At 50.0% G+C, this 15,736-nt stretch overlaps 1 protein-coding gene across 2 annotated transcripts in view; it reads right to left on the bottom strand.

Moving 5' to 3' along the window:
• Positions 1 to 15,736, bottom strand: part of LOC122379189 (protein amalgam-like) — a 49,389-nt gene that overhangs the window by 2,071 nt on the left and 31,582 nt on the right. The window contains exons 6-11 of one of the 2 annotated variants that reach the window (XM_043361166.1): positions 13,676 to 13,773; positions 9,145 to 9,319; positions 4,967 to 5,094; positions 4,494 to 4,704; positions 3,948 to 3,977; positions 90 to 205 (exon numbers count right to left, since the gene is read on the bottom strand). In XM_043361166.1, coding sequence (XP_043217101.1) covers positions 93 to 205; positions 3,948 to 3,977; positions 4,494 to 4,704; positions 4,967 to 5,094; positions 9,145 to 9,319; positions 13,676 to 13,773 — 755 coding nt within the window. In that variant the 3' untranslated portion in view covers positions 90 to 92. The remainder of the gene's footprint in view (positions 1 to 89; positions 206 to 3,947; positions 3,978 to 4,493; positions 4,705 to 4,966; positions 5,095 to 9,144; positions 9,320 to 13,675; positions 13,774 to 15,736) is intronic. The other variant, XM_043361167.1, reaches the window with a different exon arrangement.

The following is a 15,736-nucleotide window of genomic DNA, read 5'->3' as shown; positions in this document are numbered from 1 at the left end:
AACCGAACGACAATTAATGCATAAAACATCGCAAATAGTGCACCTTGCCACAGAAATTTCCCTAGTAAACTCACAGCCCACCCACTCACCCCTCAAAGCAGCGCGACGACAGCGGCCAGCAGGGCACTCAGCAGACCGACGCCCGCCGGTCGCAGCAGAGACGAGGGCGCAGAGTTACCGCTCGGCTTCTCTGAGATCAGCGCCTCTGTGAAAAGATGAGCAGGGAGCGGTCAGACTCCTGTGAAAGCTGGCGTGAGGAAGATCCCGGGTAATGATGTCATTATAAATGAAAATAAATGTAACTTTGAATAACGTCATAACGGTGGAAATTAACGTTCAACATGCTGACGAATAATGTATATAGACTGAAGACGAATTGTATATCAAAATAAAGTCGATCTTAGCTGCTGAATGGTGGTTGTTCATAAAGAGCCAATGTTGATCGATTATAACGGAAATATCGTTCAATGATCGCAGCAAGATAATCAGCGCGGGTAGCAGCGTGGCTTTGCGTTTGGTACGGATGCTACGGATGTGAGTACTACTCATTCTCAAGGTCTTCAGGTCTACAGCTAGCATAAAAACCATTCGTTAAAGGGACCATCCCACCTTAACATTAGTTTTGAGTTGAGATAGCCAAGTTTGCGGCCAGGCTCAGAAACCACCATTTATCCTGGTCGCAACCCCCGCAGCTTTATGGTGTTCAAGAAATTTCTTCCCTTTACTTGCAGGGTGGGACCAGCTTAGTCCCTATCTCTTAACCATTAGCGGTTTGTTGATGACGTCAGCAGTCATTTCAACGCCCGCCATTCCTTGAACCCGAGTTTTGCTGACCTTGAGCTCCCTTTTTTATCATCGTGAAATCCGTCGTCGGCGCTGAGAAAGCCTATTGCTTTTCATTTTAATTTGAATATTAGATGATACCCACCACTGGAACTTGGACTGATATTATACCAAGGCCGAAGATGATCAAGCTGCCTGCTATATCTGGAGCTTGGTGTTCAACTTCAACATGGAATGAAAAACAAAATATCAAAGCAAACTGGATATGGTACTGCAAGTTTAAGTCCAAAGAAATTTGAAGAGCTGACAATTGACATTAATTCTTTTCCCGCAAGGTTTCCATAGGAGATCACACCATGAAGAAATATTTTTGATGTTAACAGTTGAAAGGGGATTGATCTTCCAGTTTTGACGAAAGACGCTGCTGACTGTCTTTGGAAAAGGATGTCGGCATGAGGTGCAATTGTGCTTGTGAAGTGGTTATAACTGGTCTTTTCACAGTGTTAAATTAAATGTGCCATTGCAGCCAAGTGTGTTATCATGTAAGGTAAAATCAAAACTACAATGTTGGTTTTACGAGCATTGAGAAGGCTGGTAGGTAACACCTGCCTGTGCTCGTAAATCATGCTGCCAAAGTATTCTAAATTAATTTTATCATACACTTTTGTTGTCCAGAATGGTTGCACTATTGTTTGGTATCATATTATTCCATGTACAGTCTGTCTTAAAAGTACCGCGCAAAGTGGCGGTGGATCCATCAAGCCTGACCGAGAAAGGTCTGCTTTAATTTGAAAGTCACCGAACCAATTGAGCTGGGGAATGGACGAGGATGTCCATTGCTTCGGTGACCCAAATTTAGCAGGCCCTTCCTCAGTCAGGCTCGATGGATCCACCGCCACTTTGCGCGGTACTTTTAAGACAGACTGTACATATGGTAGTGTTACGTCCGACCAACATGTTACCAGATTTGAAGCTGTTACGTTACCTAAGTACCTAGGTACCTGTTTTTTTACTGGCGTGGTGAATGTCACCTGGATTTTGTTTTGAGGTGCAGACCTAGTAACTCTGACTACATGGGTTTGAAGCTATTATCTATTCTGTTTTTACTGGCCTGGTGAATGGCGACTGATGTTGTCCGTGGATGGCACTGAAACAAATTTTGAGTGTCAACTGCCATGTACAGTGTTTTAATACAATGCTGAGGGCTGAAAGTTGTCTTGTTTAGAGTGGTGAAAGTTCAGGATATGCCAGCCACCATGGTGGGTCAGAGTTAATGTGTTGCAGTCAGTTCGGCTTCGGCAAGCACACGGATGGGCATACGCATCAAGACCTGCTCTGCCATACTTTCAGCCAATTTTACCTAGGCAAGTCTTTTCTTTTTTTTTCTGCCAAAAGCTATGACATTGTGAATTTCAGTGCTGTGGCCTGTGTGTAGCTTTCAGGAAAGCAATTCTAAATAAAGCTCTGATAAAGTGCATGAAATCAGCAATGCAGCCCTCTATTACATTTTCTACATCTTACTTGTTCCTTGCATTGAGAGAAAAATGCAATGTTATGAATTCGTTTATTCACATAATTTGACAAGCATGCAGTTACCTGCTACTATCACTGCACAAAACAGAGCAGAAAACATCAGTTGATCAAACACAAGACACAACAGAAGTTTACAACATAGGCCTGCCGAACCTGCTTCCTCCCACCACAGTTGATGCCATTTCCTAGCCTGGCTTGATGTGAGCACTGAATAGCTGCTTTGTCTAATTACAGCTCACTACCATTCAACTTAAACTACTCTCTTTAAAGTAAGAGTGAGAGCGTTCAGTGTTCATAGCAGCTCGACAGACGACAGACAACAAACATCTTGACAAACCAACCAGTATTTGATTTGGCTAATGATTTATGTGCCTGTTGTATCATGGCCAAACTACTTTAACAGCAATAATCCCTGTTTCATCTTGATCTTGCTTTTAATTCCATTTGAACTCAGATCTTGAAACAATCATCTGAAGTGATATCAGATACTGGCTTCTGTTTCTCTTGAAAGCAAGTTAAAACAACAATGATAAACTAAGGCAGGAGATGTGAGTTGTGGCAGTAGATTTTTGATTCAACATATGTCAACCTTATATTGCTTGAGACCTCTGTGACAGACAAACAAATATTTATAGTTTTTCGATAGTTTGGATTCTTGGCTTGATTTTGCAGATCAGCTGTGAACCTTGACTTTGAAATCACATAAATGTCATGGTACCCGAACGAATCCTCGCATGACATTTCTTCGTCCGCATTTCTTCGTCTACAAATCTTCGTCGGTGCATTTATTTGTCCATCAATGCTTACTCTTGCATATATTTGCGTTGAAGAAGAAATGCGAGCCGATTTTCATATACACTGATGCGAGACAAAGTAATGCGATACGAATAAATGCCCTGACGAAGATTTGCAGACGAAGAATTGCGATACGAAAAAATGCCATAAGAAGAATTGTCCTGGAATCCTTTGTTGGCCATCATATATTGACCTTGATAAGATAAACGCATCATTCGCGCAATATTTGTCGCACTTTGATACCAAATTATTGCTTCCAAATGCCGACGTAAAGAAAACCTTTATGTGACGTCATAGAAACAGCGGAGTTCCCAAAAAGTAAACAAAAATAAAAGTCTTATATCTCGAAAACGGTTGAATATTTTCCGGTAAAATTTGGTAGATGTTCATTTTCGCTCTTTGTGATTCACGCTACATCACTTTTATGCCAATTCATTAACTTTTTTGAAGGTGGGAGGGTCCCTTTAACACCACACGTTAAGGTGTTGGCTGAAAGATACGGTAAAAACAGTACCCAGTTATATCCCGTCTGACATAACAATCAAACCTGAATATGGATTATGGATTTTGTTAGTTGGAGCACACACCATCGAAAACACCAGCTGTAAAGCACAAAAGGGTAAGTTAGACCGCACTTCCACTGTGACACTGTTCCACTAAGCCCTGTTATCTGGTGACATGACGCATAACTTGTTAGTTCCTCTACCAAACAGCATTCTGGAGCGCTATCAGCGTGTTTGTCACATCCCTCTGCCAACGCATCAAAAACCACCGCCATCCGCTCAGCAGACCGCCCCGGTTAGTTGCACCCATAGGTCAGAGGTCACGTGACCTACCTCCGCCCCGGACACCGCCGACGCTCCCGCCTGAAACGTCAGTCACGTGACTCAATGACCAACTCAGCGGACATGTGACGCCGCCACAATGACTGACGCTGACTTTTAATTGACATGGCACCTTCAGATATCAATGACAAGGCCAAAATAGAGATATTACCGGCAGGCCGTTGATATTTTCCATCGAGAAACATGAGTGTTACATATCGTAATAAAAAGCGAAGCAGCCTTTTCATCAACACCGCTTTCATGCCCTTTCAATTTACATCGTAACCTCCACTGTCCTGTCCCTCATCTTTCCCTTTCTAGAGAGTCGCCGGGGCTCAGCCCCGGCGACTCTCTAGGGTGTCTGCCCTGACCAATGTCTCCCCCTAATTCCTATCATCCTTCCGGTTCTGAAATGGTCTTGCCAGACCGAAAGGGCCTAACCCAACAAAATAAAACAAACAGCCCCATATCCAAAGCGCTTCATTTCATCACTCATCGGCGGACTCATGCCCCCCCCCCAAAAAAAAACACCCAACACTCCCATTCTCTTCCACTCACTGGCGCCAAGCGTGGAGAAGCGGAACGTATCGCTGGCCTCACTCCAGCCGTACTGATTCCTCGCCGTTACAATCGCCTGGTATACCGCCGCCGACTCCAGGCTCTTCAGCATGGCCTTCTGGCTGTAGACGATGCTGTCTTCTGCCCGGCCCGGCGCGGCCACGTACGCCACCTCGAGCTCGTTCCAGTCCTGATCCGGCTCGCCGGCCTCCTGACGGACATAGAGGGTGGCGGTAAGGTGGTGAGGGAACATAATCCATAACACAAAAGTGGACGTTAGTAGGCAAACGTACTGCGTAGATCGTACAAACCGTTCATAAATTCACTTTTACTAATAAAAATATTCATTACATCGTTTGAGTCGTATAATTTTGCATCAACTTGATTATCGAAGAATCATAATAAAACGGGCAAATTAAGTGCGAGTGAGCTGCTTGTCGGAACGTTTCTATGGCAATTGAACTTTTCCTCACCTGAATCTTCCGGTACAGGATTTTATACTCGATGGGCTCGGCGTAGCTTTCGACGCTCCAGCGAATGTTGAACATATCCTTGTCGTTGCCGTTCGGGTCCGACAGCACCTTCACCGGCTTCGGCTTGCCTACGGAAGCGAAGGGATTGACATTATATTGGAAAGTCAGCAGTGTGTAATGGTAGCGGAAGTGGCTCCATATCCCGTATTACGTATCGGAAGGGACAACTGACTGTAAATTGGAATCAGCAGCTTCTCCTTCCCCCAAAAAAACCATAAGCATAACATGCGCTGATCTGGATGTTTGAAGATCTCAATATAAGCGATTAAAATGAATCATGATAGAAATACACACAAAAAAATGCAGGCACATGAGTCGTTTAACCCCATCTTAAGCAGACATGTGCATGGATCCGAGTGATGGATCTATGATCTCAGTGGATCTCGAGGAAAATTGCAGGTTCGGATCTATGATCCCCATAGGCGTAGGAACTTTTCGAAAGTGGGGGGGGGGGGGGGGCCAGGGTCCCAGAGGTCCAAAACCTAACCTACCCCCAAAATCCGATTTCTCCTCGGATTTCGGCCACTTTGTTTTCGCAAACATGCTCTGAGGTTAAAAAAAAAAATCGAGACAAAAAAAAGAGAAAAAAATGGTTGAAATTTCAGGGAGTCTCCCGTCCATAAACTCAAACTGATGGACGCGTTCCCCTGTCCTCCGCAGCCGTTGGCACCCATGCAAATTCCAGAGGCATCCAGCAACTTTTTCATTACGAGCAAGCGTGAAACGTGCAAAGCGAGTCTTTTCAATATACCTATAAAAATCAGCATGAACGGCCCAGCTAGGCTCAGCCAGGCCTATAACGTTTTTAAGAGGTTTTATATCAGCGATCACTGCAACTGGGCTGATTGACTATCACTTATCAGAGGCCGGTGTGGGACTTTTAGACGGTCTGGGCCTTCAGAGGCCAGTTTAACCCTCCACGGCCCGGTCCTATAGGTTTTCTACATACGCGCTGGCCGAGGGGGCGGGGGCGGGTACGACCCCCCTCGCCGTTTCGCCCCAGGTGGAGCTAGCGCGTCGCGGTAAAACGAGCGTGTGCGCCGTTACGAGACGCAGAGATCGATACCCGATTTTATGGTCCTAGGTCAACCGGTGACCTCTGACACCGTTCCGTGCTTCTATCCTCAGGATACTGAAATCCTTCTCCTCCACACCGCAACCCCCTCCGGGCTGGACAGGCAACTTTATCTCATGCGGGCTGCTCCCTTGGAGCGGCACCGCTGCTCCCGAGGGAGCGCACCCCGTAGCCGGGTGCAGTGAGTGCCTTGGGGCTGGGTGGCCTGTCCTCTGGACGGGCTCAGCCCCGGCGACTCACTAGGGTGCCTGCCCAGACCAATGTCTCCCCCTATATCCTATCATCCTTCCGGCTCTGAAATTGTCTCATTGGACCGAAAGGGCCTAACCCAACAAAACAAACAAAAACCGGTGACCTCTGAGGTCAGGTCAAGTGCCTCAAGGCACGGTTCCGTTTTTGGTGAATAACTTCGCAAAAATGGCCGCAGAGCCGCGATTTTGCCAGCATCGTGTTCGCCTCTCTCAGGCGCGTCGAATGATATACTTTTTGTTTGGGTGAGGTAAACTTAGGGTGTTGACCTCGGGTCACGGTCAGGTCGGCGTCCCCAGGTCACGAAATTGGTCGAAGGAGGTCATGTCGCATATCATTCGATTCGGCAGGTCTTCTTGAGTCCATAGGTGGCTTTCCCGACTCGCTAGCTCAATTTGATCGGTACCTAGTTATTGACAAAAAACTAATAAGACCCTTATAACTTCATAAATGACGTCGCGCAAGGTCAACATTGCAAAAGTGACGCATCGAACCTTGCAAGGAGTGCATGAAATCACGATTCGGTGTGCTTGAGATAGTTGGAGATCGATCGTTCCCGGCGCCAGAAAAAGTTTTTAGTTTATCCCCATTGACTTATACCTAATGGTGAGGTCACGAAAATGACCTGACCTCATATGAACTTTAGGAAAAATCCGAGATATACATTATACAAGCTGAGAGACTCCTATTGGATACTAGGTCCTCCAAGGTTCATTTCCCTGTGAAATCTCCTCTGGCAGTGAGGGCGTTGCGAAGTTGCGACATCTGAAGACCGTGCAGAGGTTCACTTATGACCACATGGGTCAGTGACCTGATCTGATCCGAAAATGCGGTTGGTGTCAAAAGATCCCGTTTGATTCAGAGGTCAGGTATGCCAAGCTTCAGCTCTCTATCGCCGGCGTGTTCGGAGCTATCGCGAAAAAAAAACTATGGAGGGGCGGCACCCGCCCCCCCCCCCCGGCCGGCGAGGGTTAAGGCCCTCAGAGACCAGTACAGGGCCTGCAAAGGGCAGGATGAGACCTTAAGATGCCGACTTGGGCCATCAGAGGCTAATGTGGATCCTTACAGGCCAGTATGGGCCCTCAGAGGTCAGTGTGGGACCCTAAAATGCCGGCATGGGCCGGTGTTGGACCCCAGAGGCCAGCAGAAGACCCTCAAAAACCAAGATGGGCCTCAGAGGCCGGCATCAGGTCTTCAGAATCCCGTGCAAGGCCCTCAGAGACTAATGCGTGTCCTTACAGGTCAGCATGGGCCCTTAGAGGTCAGTGTGGGGCCCTAAAAGACCGGCATGGGCCGGCGTTGGACCCCTCAGGCCAAGGTGGACCCTCAGAGGCCGATGCGGACCCTTAGAGGCCGGCATCGGGTCTTCAGAATTCAGTGCGGGGCCCTCAAAGGCACCTAAAGGCTAGTCTTGGGACCCCAGAGACAGAAATGAGGCCACCAGAGGCCGGTGTGAGGCCCTCAGACGCCGGCTGGGCCGTTGAGGCCGGTTTAGGGGCCCTCAAATGAGGTCAATGTGGGTTCTCAGCGGTCAATGTGGGCGCTTGACCGCCACTGAAGGGCCCTCAGAGATCAGTGTAGGACCCTCAAAGACTGGTTTGGGAGCTGTTAATGGCTAGCGTGGGATTCTTGAGTCTCGTGACAATCGAATAAGGGCCAGAGCCCCATACGCCCATGGGGGCCCATTGGTTGTTTGGGGGGGCCAAATGATATGATGGCCCCCTGATTAGCCTTTGGAGGGGGGAAGGGCATGGCCCTGATCCCCCTCTGCGACCGCCACTGCATTGAAAGTGGAAGGGGGAGGGGCAGAAACAGACATTACTGGCCCCCAGCCTGTTTGAACCGAGGCTGAGGCACGGTCACCCTGGCCCCCAGCTAGTACGCCTTTGACGAACTATGCCGACCCCAAGCAGATAAGGTCAAGCGTTGGTCGTTTGTATACGCATTCTCCTGCACCGTGCTAGTATTGTCTTAGTATTGCCTATACCTTTTTAGTGCTCGCTGTCCCGCGCCTCGTATTCAACAAAATGCTGTCACCAGGACTCACAGTCTTGTCTCTGATATGGTTTCCTTCATTGAGTGAAGGAAATTGCGGTCAATAACGCTGTAGAAACAAAAAGGAATCCTCATTAAGGCAAGCTGAATAGTTGTCAAGTTACCGGGTGGTAGGTTAGGTACAGACAGACACTTAAGTCAGCAAAAAGTGGGGGGGGGGCCAGTTAACATTGCTGGCCCCCCACCTCCGAAAGTGGGGGGGCCATGGCCCCCCCCGGCCCCCCCTGTTCCTACGCCTATGATGATCCCACCGAATCCGGCGTGAAAAATTTATCCTGGATCTATGATCTCACAGGATCTGACGATAAACCAAGAACGTGGATTTATGATCTGAGTGGATCCCACCATGCACAACATTTGAAACCAGGTTTCCAAGTGCTCCTATGTCAATAAGTGCCATAAAACTATGGATTATGGCGTGTTATCACCTAAAATCACTAAATAAGACCGTTTGTGAGTTGCAACGAGTGATTTTTTTGGGATTTCTGTGTTGACCAAAAATAAATGAGAATCCATGATCTCACTGGATCTCAAGCAAAAATACTAGACTCGGATCTATGATCCCTACGGATCTCTCGATAAATTAAAGAGTGAGGATCTATGATCCCGACGGATCCGAGATCAGGATCCGTGGGATCAGATCTCAGATCCATTTTCTCGGATCCATGCACAATGCACATGTCTGATCTTAAGGTGTACGCTTAACAAGGTGCACCACGCTGGGGGATGATTGTCTCACCGGTCAGGTGCACAATGCCGGTGTCTTTGCCGATGGCGTTCTCCGCCTGGCAGTTGTACACGCCGAGGTCTTCATCGCGCACGCTGGCGATGCGTACGCCGTACCGGTACCCCTCCTGGTACTGTTGGTAGTGCGGCCCGTCCAGCGGCGTACCCTTGACGCGGAACCACGACACCTGAAAGATAGGGGATGGACGTCAGAAAAGGGATGGATGGGTGCAGCCCTGGAGGGGAGGGGAGGGGAGCGGTGGGAGGTCGTAGGTTAAAAAACAAAAAACAAATGCAAGACTCACTGTAAAAGATTATCGGGGAATGCCTTTATATACATATGAAAGACTCAAAGCACGCGGCTCCCAGCCATTGATAAATAAAGTGAACACTACACGTCATTGTTCGCAGACGAGCTGCTCCTAACACGGGACCGAAAGGGGTGGTCGCCGGCAGACGTCACTTATCACTCTCACTGCAGTCATCATCAGTCAGGCGACAGTTCCCGATAGTGTGACGTGTGTTTAGGTTAGCGGTGACACCACCTCTGAACCCTCCCCTCCCTCCCCGACCGGGGACTATTGTCGGAGCGGGTCGGTAACAGATCCCGTCACCCCGTGGTCACTGCTGTAAACACCCACACATTAGCAGTCCAGGGCGGCTGGTAGATGTCAGTAGTCGCCGGTAACGGGTGTATCAGGTTGTTGGTGATGGTGTCTGCCAGATAGGATTGTAACTAGTGACTACAAGTGACTACAAAAGTTACCAGATGATTGGAGGAGGCGTTCTCAGATCCAGTTGCTGGCCATGGGCGAGAAAATCAGTGATGTGTCGATACTAATGAGGATTACGTTCTGTGTTCAGAGTTAATGAAGCTCCAGCCAGAGCTGACAAGGCACATTTTGCAGCCCGAGTAACCGGAAACCGTATACAATGATTAGCGCTCTCATTAGCCGAACACGATCCTACACTGAATTTGACACGCCGTTGTCGGCTTCTCTCTGAGCGGTCGAACAGATCCGGCTAACATTTCACTGTCCGCAGCGACGCATACCAGCACGAGCGAGCTCCTATTACTGGAACCAAATGTGCTGTGCGTGTCCTCAGGGTCATCTCAAGTCGGCCTCATCACTATAAAAGTCGGCATTTAGGGCTCCATTACGGTTTATGAACGCGCACTGCGTGCAGTTAGGAACAGTCATAGTCATTGGCGGGCGGGTGGAAACCGAGCTGGTTCCTGACCGTTCCATAAACTGCGGTGTCACCGACACGGTAAATCGAACCATGACGGACCTGAGTGCTCTCTGAATTCGCCCGCTGTAGCGCTTGCATGCCCTGCAGTGCCAGCACAATCACATGACAGAGCATGCCGACACGATCAGCGGCCAGCAGCGAAGGGTGAATCATCGGATCACGCATATGAATCACGTATTTGCCCTGCGCGGTAACATAGACAAAGACAAAACATACAGGGTGATCGAAAAAAAATGTCACCCCTAACTTAAAATCTAAATAACTCGCGACTGGTAGGTCGGATGACTTCACGCCAGGCAGCATCGGAAAGAGCAGGCAATTTCTTTTCAATTGAATGTATTCATGATTGTTTTCTATTACAAATCATGTCCCCATGGGCTCAAAAACCAGTCAATGTCCGGCTTTCACGTGAAACGAAATTCACCGAACGGGATCGGACACCGCTGAACGAGAACAATGAGTATCGTAACTCAACATAACACACACCTTACACATTACACATGGAGTGTATGTTGTTCACTGCAGACTGTTTCTCAGCTGACCTTAGACTTGTTTCTCAGCTGACCTTAGGCAAGGAAGACCTTATCAGATCTTCCTTGCAAATATGCGGCCTCATTATTCACAAATTCGCCGGTAACTAGCGAATTATTGCGACAACCTGCACTACCGGATCAATTTTATGCAGCGGTAACATGGAACAGTTAAGAAAAATGCTCACGTGAGCTGTCAGATCAAAAACTCTGTCAAAAGTACAAATTTGCACAACCAAACTTTTGAACACGCAAATTTGCGTCCTTAACATACTTTTTTAATAGCTACATCTTCGTTTGCGGCATAAACCATGCATATTTACATCCATTCGAAAGAAAATTGTATGCTCTTTCCAATGCTGCCTGGCGCAAAGTCGTACGACCAACCAATCGCGAGTTATATGGCTTTAAAATTAGGGGTGACACTTTTTTTCGATCACCCTGTACAAACATAGTCATAGACAAACATAGACAAAGGACTCAGCAGACCCACATAATCGGAGACCAGCAGCGGAGTAGCGGGTCGCCCATCAGACCTCAGCAGGTCAGATAGCCTACAGAGGGGTCGTTCCTGACAGATATTAAATCGCTGACCGACTGATTGGAACAATTTAGGGTTGATCATTAGTTTGGAGCGAACAGTATACGCCGGTCGAACTCCAAGGGTTGGTTTTGTTCGGACAAAGGGTTGGTTCGAACTACAAGGGACCACCATTGCCCCTCCCCTTCCCCTCCCAGACGTCCAGCACACTGCTGGAGACGGCGAATGGGGCTGAGGGGAGGTTGAGTCAAGTGCACGAGCGGCGCATCAAAGGCCCCATGAGGCTATCAGCTGACTTCCGCCAACGAATACAGTGTATACAGCGTCATCACTGCCAAGCATTCAATTAGACCGGGCGGCTCGTGCCGCGAGCATCAAAGGCAGACATGCCAGGCTGCTCGACCAGGAACCGCCAGCAATCATAGTCAACCGCAACCCATCAAAGTCAGTCGAAAATACCATCTAATCGCGATTCTGCGCCGATAAAAGCATCGAACCATATCGAATTAAAACCACCAAACCTACAACAAAACAACCTAACCACTCCACAACTGCTTATATCCATTACGTGACTTGACATATACCTACTTGCGAGCCATAATGCGGCTTAATGCCTAAAGGCACCAGTCACACGTCCTTACACAGACCTCATTCGTTCTAACTCCCCTTCGTCTCCGACACAACGCCACTCGCCTCCCCAACCATTCTCCCGTCTGACGCCAGCGAGCATGGTGCTGGAGACAGCTTTTTGCAAACGCTGCCGAAAAACTCCTCCGAGTGGAACTGATGGTGAGGGCACGTCGGAACGCGGGCCGACGACCGCTGAGCCCCGCCCGTCTCTCACCAGAGGGGCAATACGAGTCCGTAGGTGGCCTGGCAGATAAATCACGCCCGACATGATGTGTTTGTTCCTGGGTGAAGGGGTCGCTAATGGCAATGACGTAATTAGATATGGGAGATGGGGGAGGGGCTGATTGGTGCCGGCGCTGTGAATAGTCAAGTTCTATAACGATTATACGCGAGGTAATAATGGCCCATATGAGCCAGATGAAAAAGGGAAATGTTCAAAGCACAAACACCTTCGGGTCTGCTTCTTGCCCGAAAGTTGCAATAAACTATGTTCTGATTATTTGCAAAGAATAGATGAAATACCAGATCAAATGCACCAAACAAGTCCCATGCATGTGAGCCGTAGGGCTATTGCCTATTTCAGCGCTAACTGAATATTCACATTGTTTACAAATGACCGAAAGAAGTTATTACCATTGATTATTAGCAAATACTGCCAAGCTCAGAACTCTCAGGGAAATTGACGAAGCGAGTAGTATGTATATTTCCGGGCTACCGATCAATAACCAGCGCAGCATTCGATTTCCCTGTCCCCGTAACTGGGCCGGCTGACATGAAAATCGCCACCCAGCACAATTATCCCGCTCCTAACGCGATGCCGTTCCGGCCCAGCTGCCAATTCGCCCCTCTATGGGCCCACTTTATGGCCCGGCCGACCCAGTCCCGTCCGTGCATCTGGCGTGATGGCCCATCCCGGCCACATGTCCTTCGCTCGCCCCCTCTGTCCTCCACTCCACTCTGCCGCGGGCCCCGTCAGTCTCTTTGGTCACACTGCTCGTTCAGCCATCTCCCCGGACCCCTGCGTCACTCATTGTGCCAATTAACAGTATTTGCTGGGTGGCGGCGCCCTGTACTTCGTCTAACTTTGAGGGGGGAGGAGATGTGCCGTTTTAACGAGATGTCACGGGACAATCTAGAGTGGGACGAACCAATCTGACCCCCATGCCCTTCCACAAAGTATCAGCTCCGGATAGCAGACTAAGTTTGACTAGAAAACTCCCGGATACAAGCGTAAAACATACACCCACGTTCTGTGAACGATTTTAAAAGTTCGGCGGGGTCGGCTTCAGTGAGAACATCTGGAAAACAGTTTAGATAAATGGACGTGACAAAGAATGGTTTAACATATTTCTAGAAAAACGTGAGGAGGGAAACCCCATGAGCAAAAGATAAACAATAACAGACGTGTGGAGAAGACAGGTTCAGTTTGTAAAAAATACGCTTTGTTGACGGGTGAATGGTCAGATGGCGTTCAGCTCTAAGTATACGGGAATTCACCAGAACGGTGCAGGACGAGTCAGCCGAGCGAGAGGCGTGGAGCGTGAGGTGTGGAGATGTGAAGTGTGAGATGTGAGGTGCGGGTTTCTCACCACTGGCAGCGGCTGTCCCTTAACGTTGCACTCGACGGCCGCCTCGTGGCCAGCGCCGGTATACACGATGTCATTGTCCACCTCCACCTGAGGCGGAACTGTAACGGGAAAGAAAACACACATCAACAACGGCAGCAACGAAGAAACATCTATCCACGACAGACGCACAGAGCACAACCTGCATCAACAGGGGCATCAGGCTAGCACAAACATCTTCAACAGATGGGTAACTGCGCTATAAGTCGACAGAACTGGATGGGCACACAGACAAAAAACATCAATAACGGACAGGTGAACAGCTAACAACGTCATCCGCACTTCAGGTCTGAGAGAGTGCCTCTGCACAGTGGCGGTCGCAGGGGGGGGGGGGGGGCATCAGGGCCATGCCCCCCCCAAAGTCAAATCAGGGGGGCCATCATATCATTTGCCCCCCCCCCAAACAACCGATGGGCCCCCATGGCCGTATGGGGCCCTGGCCCGTATTCGATTGTCACGAGGCTCGAGAAACCCACGCCAGCTATTAACAGCTCCCATACCAGTCTTTGAGGGTCCTACACTGACCTCTGAGGGCCCTTCAGTGGCGGTCAAGCGTCCACATTGACCGCTGAGGACCCATATTGACCTCTGAGGGCCCTCCACTGGCCTTTGAGGGCCCCTAAACCGGCCTCAGGGGCCCAACCGGCGTCTGAGAGCCTCACACCGGCCTCTGGTGGCCTCATTTCTGTCTCTCAAGTCCCAAGACTAGCCTTTAAGTGTCTCTGAGGGCCCCACACTGGATTCTGAAGACCCGATGCTGGCCTCTAAGAGCCCGCATGCATCGGCCTCTGGGGGCCCATCTTGGCCTTTGGGGGCCCTCCGCTGGTCTCTGATGTCCAATGCCGGCCCATGCCGGCCTTTTAGGGCCCCACATTGACCTCTGAGGGCCCCATGCTGGCCTGTAAGGACCCACATTAGCCTCTGAGGGCCCCCGCACTGGATTTTGAAGACCCAATGCCGGTCGCTCAGGGCCTGCATCAGCGTCTAAGGGCCCATCTTGGCCTTTGAGGGCCCTCCGCTGGCCTCTGGGGTTCAACGCCGGCCCATGCCGGTCTTTTAGGGCCCCACACTGACCTCTGAGGGCCCATGCTGGCCTGTAAGGACACACATTAGCCTCTGTGGGCCCCGCACTGTATTCTGAAGACCCGATGCCGGCATCTAAGGGCCCGCATCATCCTCTGAGGACCCATCTTGGCTTTTGAGGGCACTCTGCTGGCCTCTGGGGTCCAAAGCCGGCCAATGCCAGTCTTTTAGGGTCCCATTCTGACCTTTGAGGGCCCCATGCTGGCCTGTAAGGGCTCGCATTAGCCTCTGAGGGCCTCTCCACACTGGATTCATAAGACCCGATGCCGGCCTCTAAAGGTCAGCATCGGCTTCTGAGGGTCCATCTTGGCCTTTGAGAGCCTTCTGTTGGCCTCTGGGGTCCAACGCCGGCCCATGCCGGTCTTTTAGGGCCCCACACTGACCTCTGAGGGCCTGTGCTGGCCTGTAAGGACCCACCCTAGTCTCTGAGGGCCCCGCACGGGCTTCTGAAGACCCGATGCCGGCCTCTAAGGGCCCGCATCGGCCTCTGAGGGCCCATCGTGGCCTTTGACGGCCCTCTACTGGCCTCTTGGGTCCAACGCCGGCCCATGTCGGTCTTTTAGAGCCCCACGGTAACCTCTGAGGGCTCCATGCTGGCCTGTAAGGACCCACATTAGCCTTTGAGTGCCCAATTCGGTCTCTGATGGTCTCAAACTGCCCTTTGCAGGCCCTGCACTGGTCTCTGAGGGCCGTAAACTGGCCCCTAATGGCCCAAACCAGCCTCTTAAGGTCCCACACCGGCCTTTGATGGCCCTATTATGTTCTCGGGGGGGGGGGGGCTCAAGCCTTACCTTTGGGCGTCACGCACTTGCCTCTGAAGGCCCACATCAGCCTCTGGGGCCCTACCTGGGGCCTTTGAGGCCCTTCGCTGACCCTTGGGTCCAACGCCGGCCTCTGGGGGGTCTGACACCGTACTCTAAGGGCCCCATTGCAGCCTCTAGG

Source organism: Amphibalanus amphitrite, unplaced genomic scaffold (assembly GCF_019059575.1).
Source record: "Amphibalanus amphitrite isolate SeventyFive unplaced genomic scaffold, NRLGWU_Aamphi_draft 000073F_arrow, whole genome shotgun sequence".
Classification (NCBI taxonomy): Eukaryota; Metazoa; Arthropoda; class Thecostraca; order Balanomorpha; family Balanidae; genus Amphibalanus; species Amphibalanus amphitrite.
The sequence above is the reverse complement of the archived record's forward strand: the minus strand, read 5'-3'. Positions and strand labels throughout refer to the sequence as shown.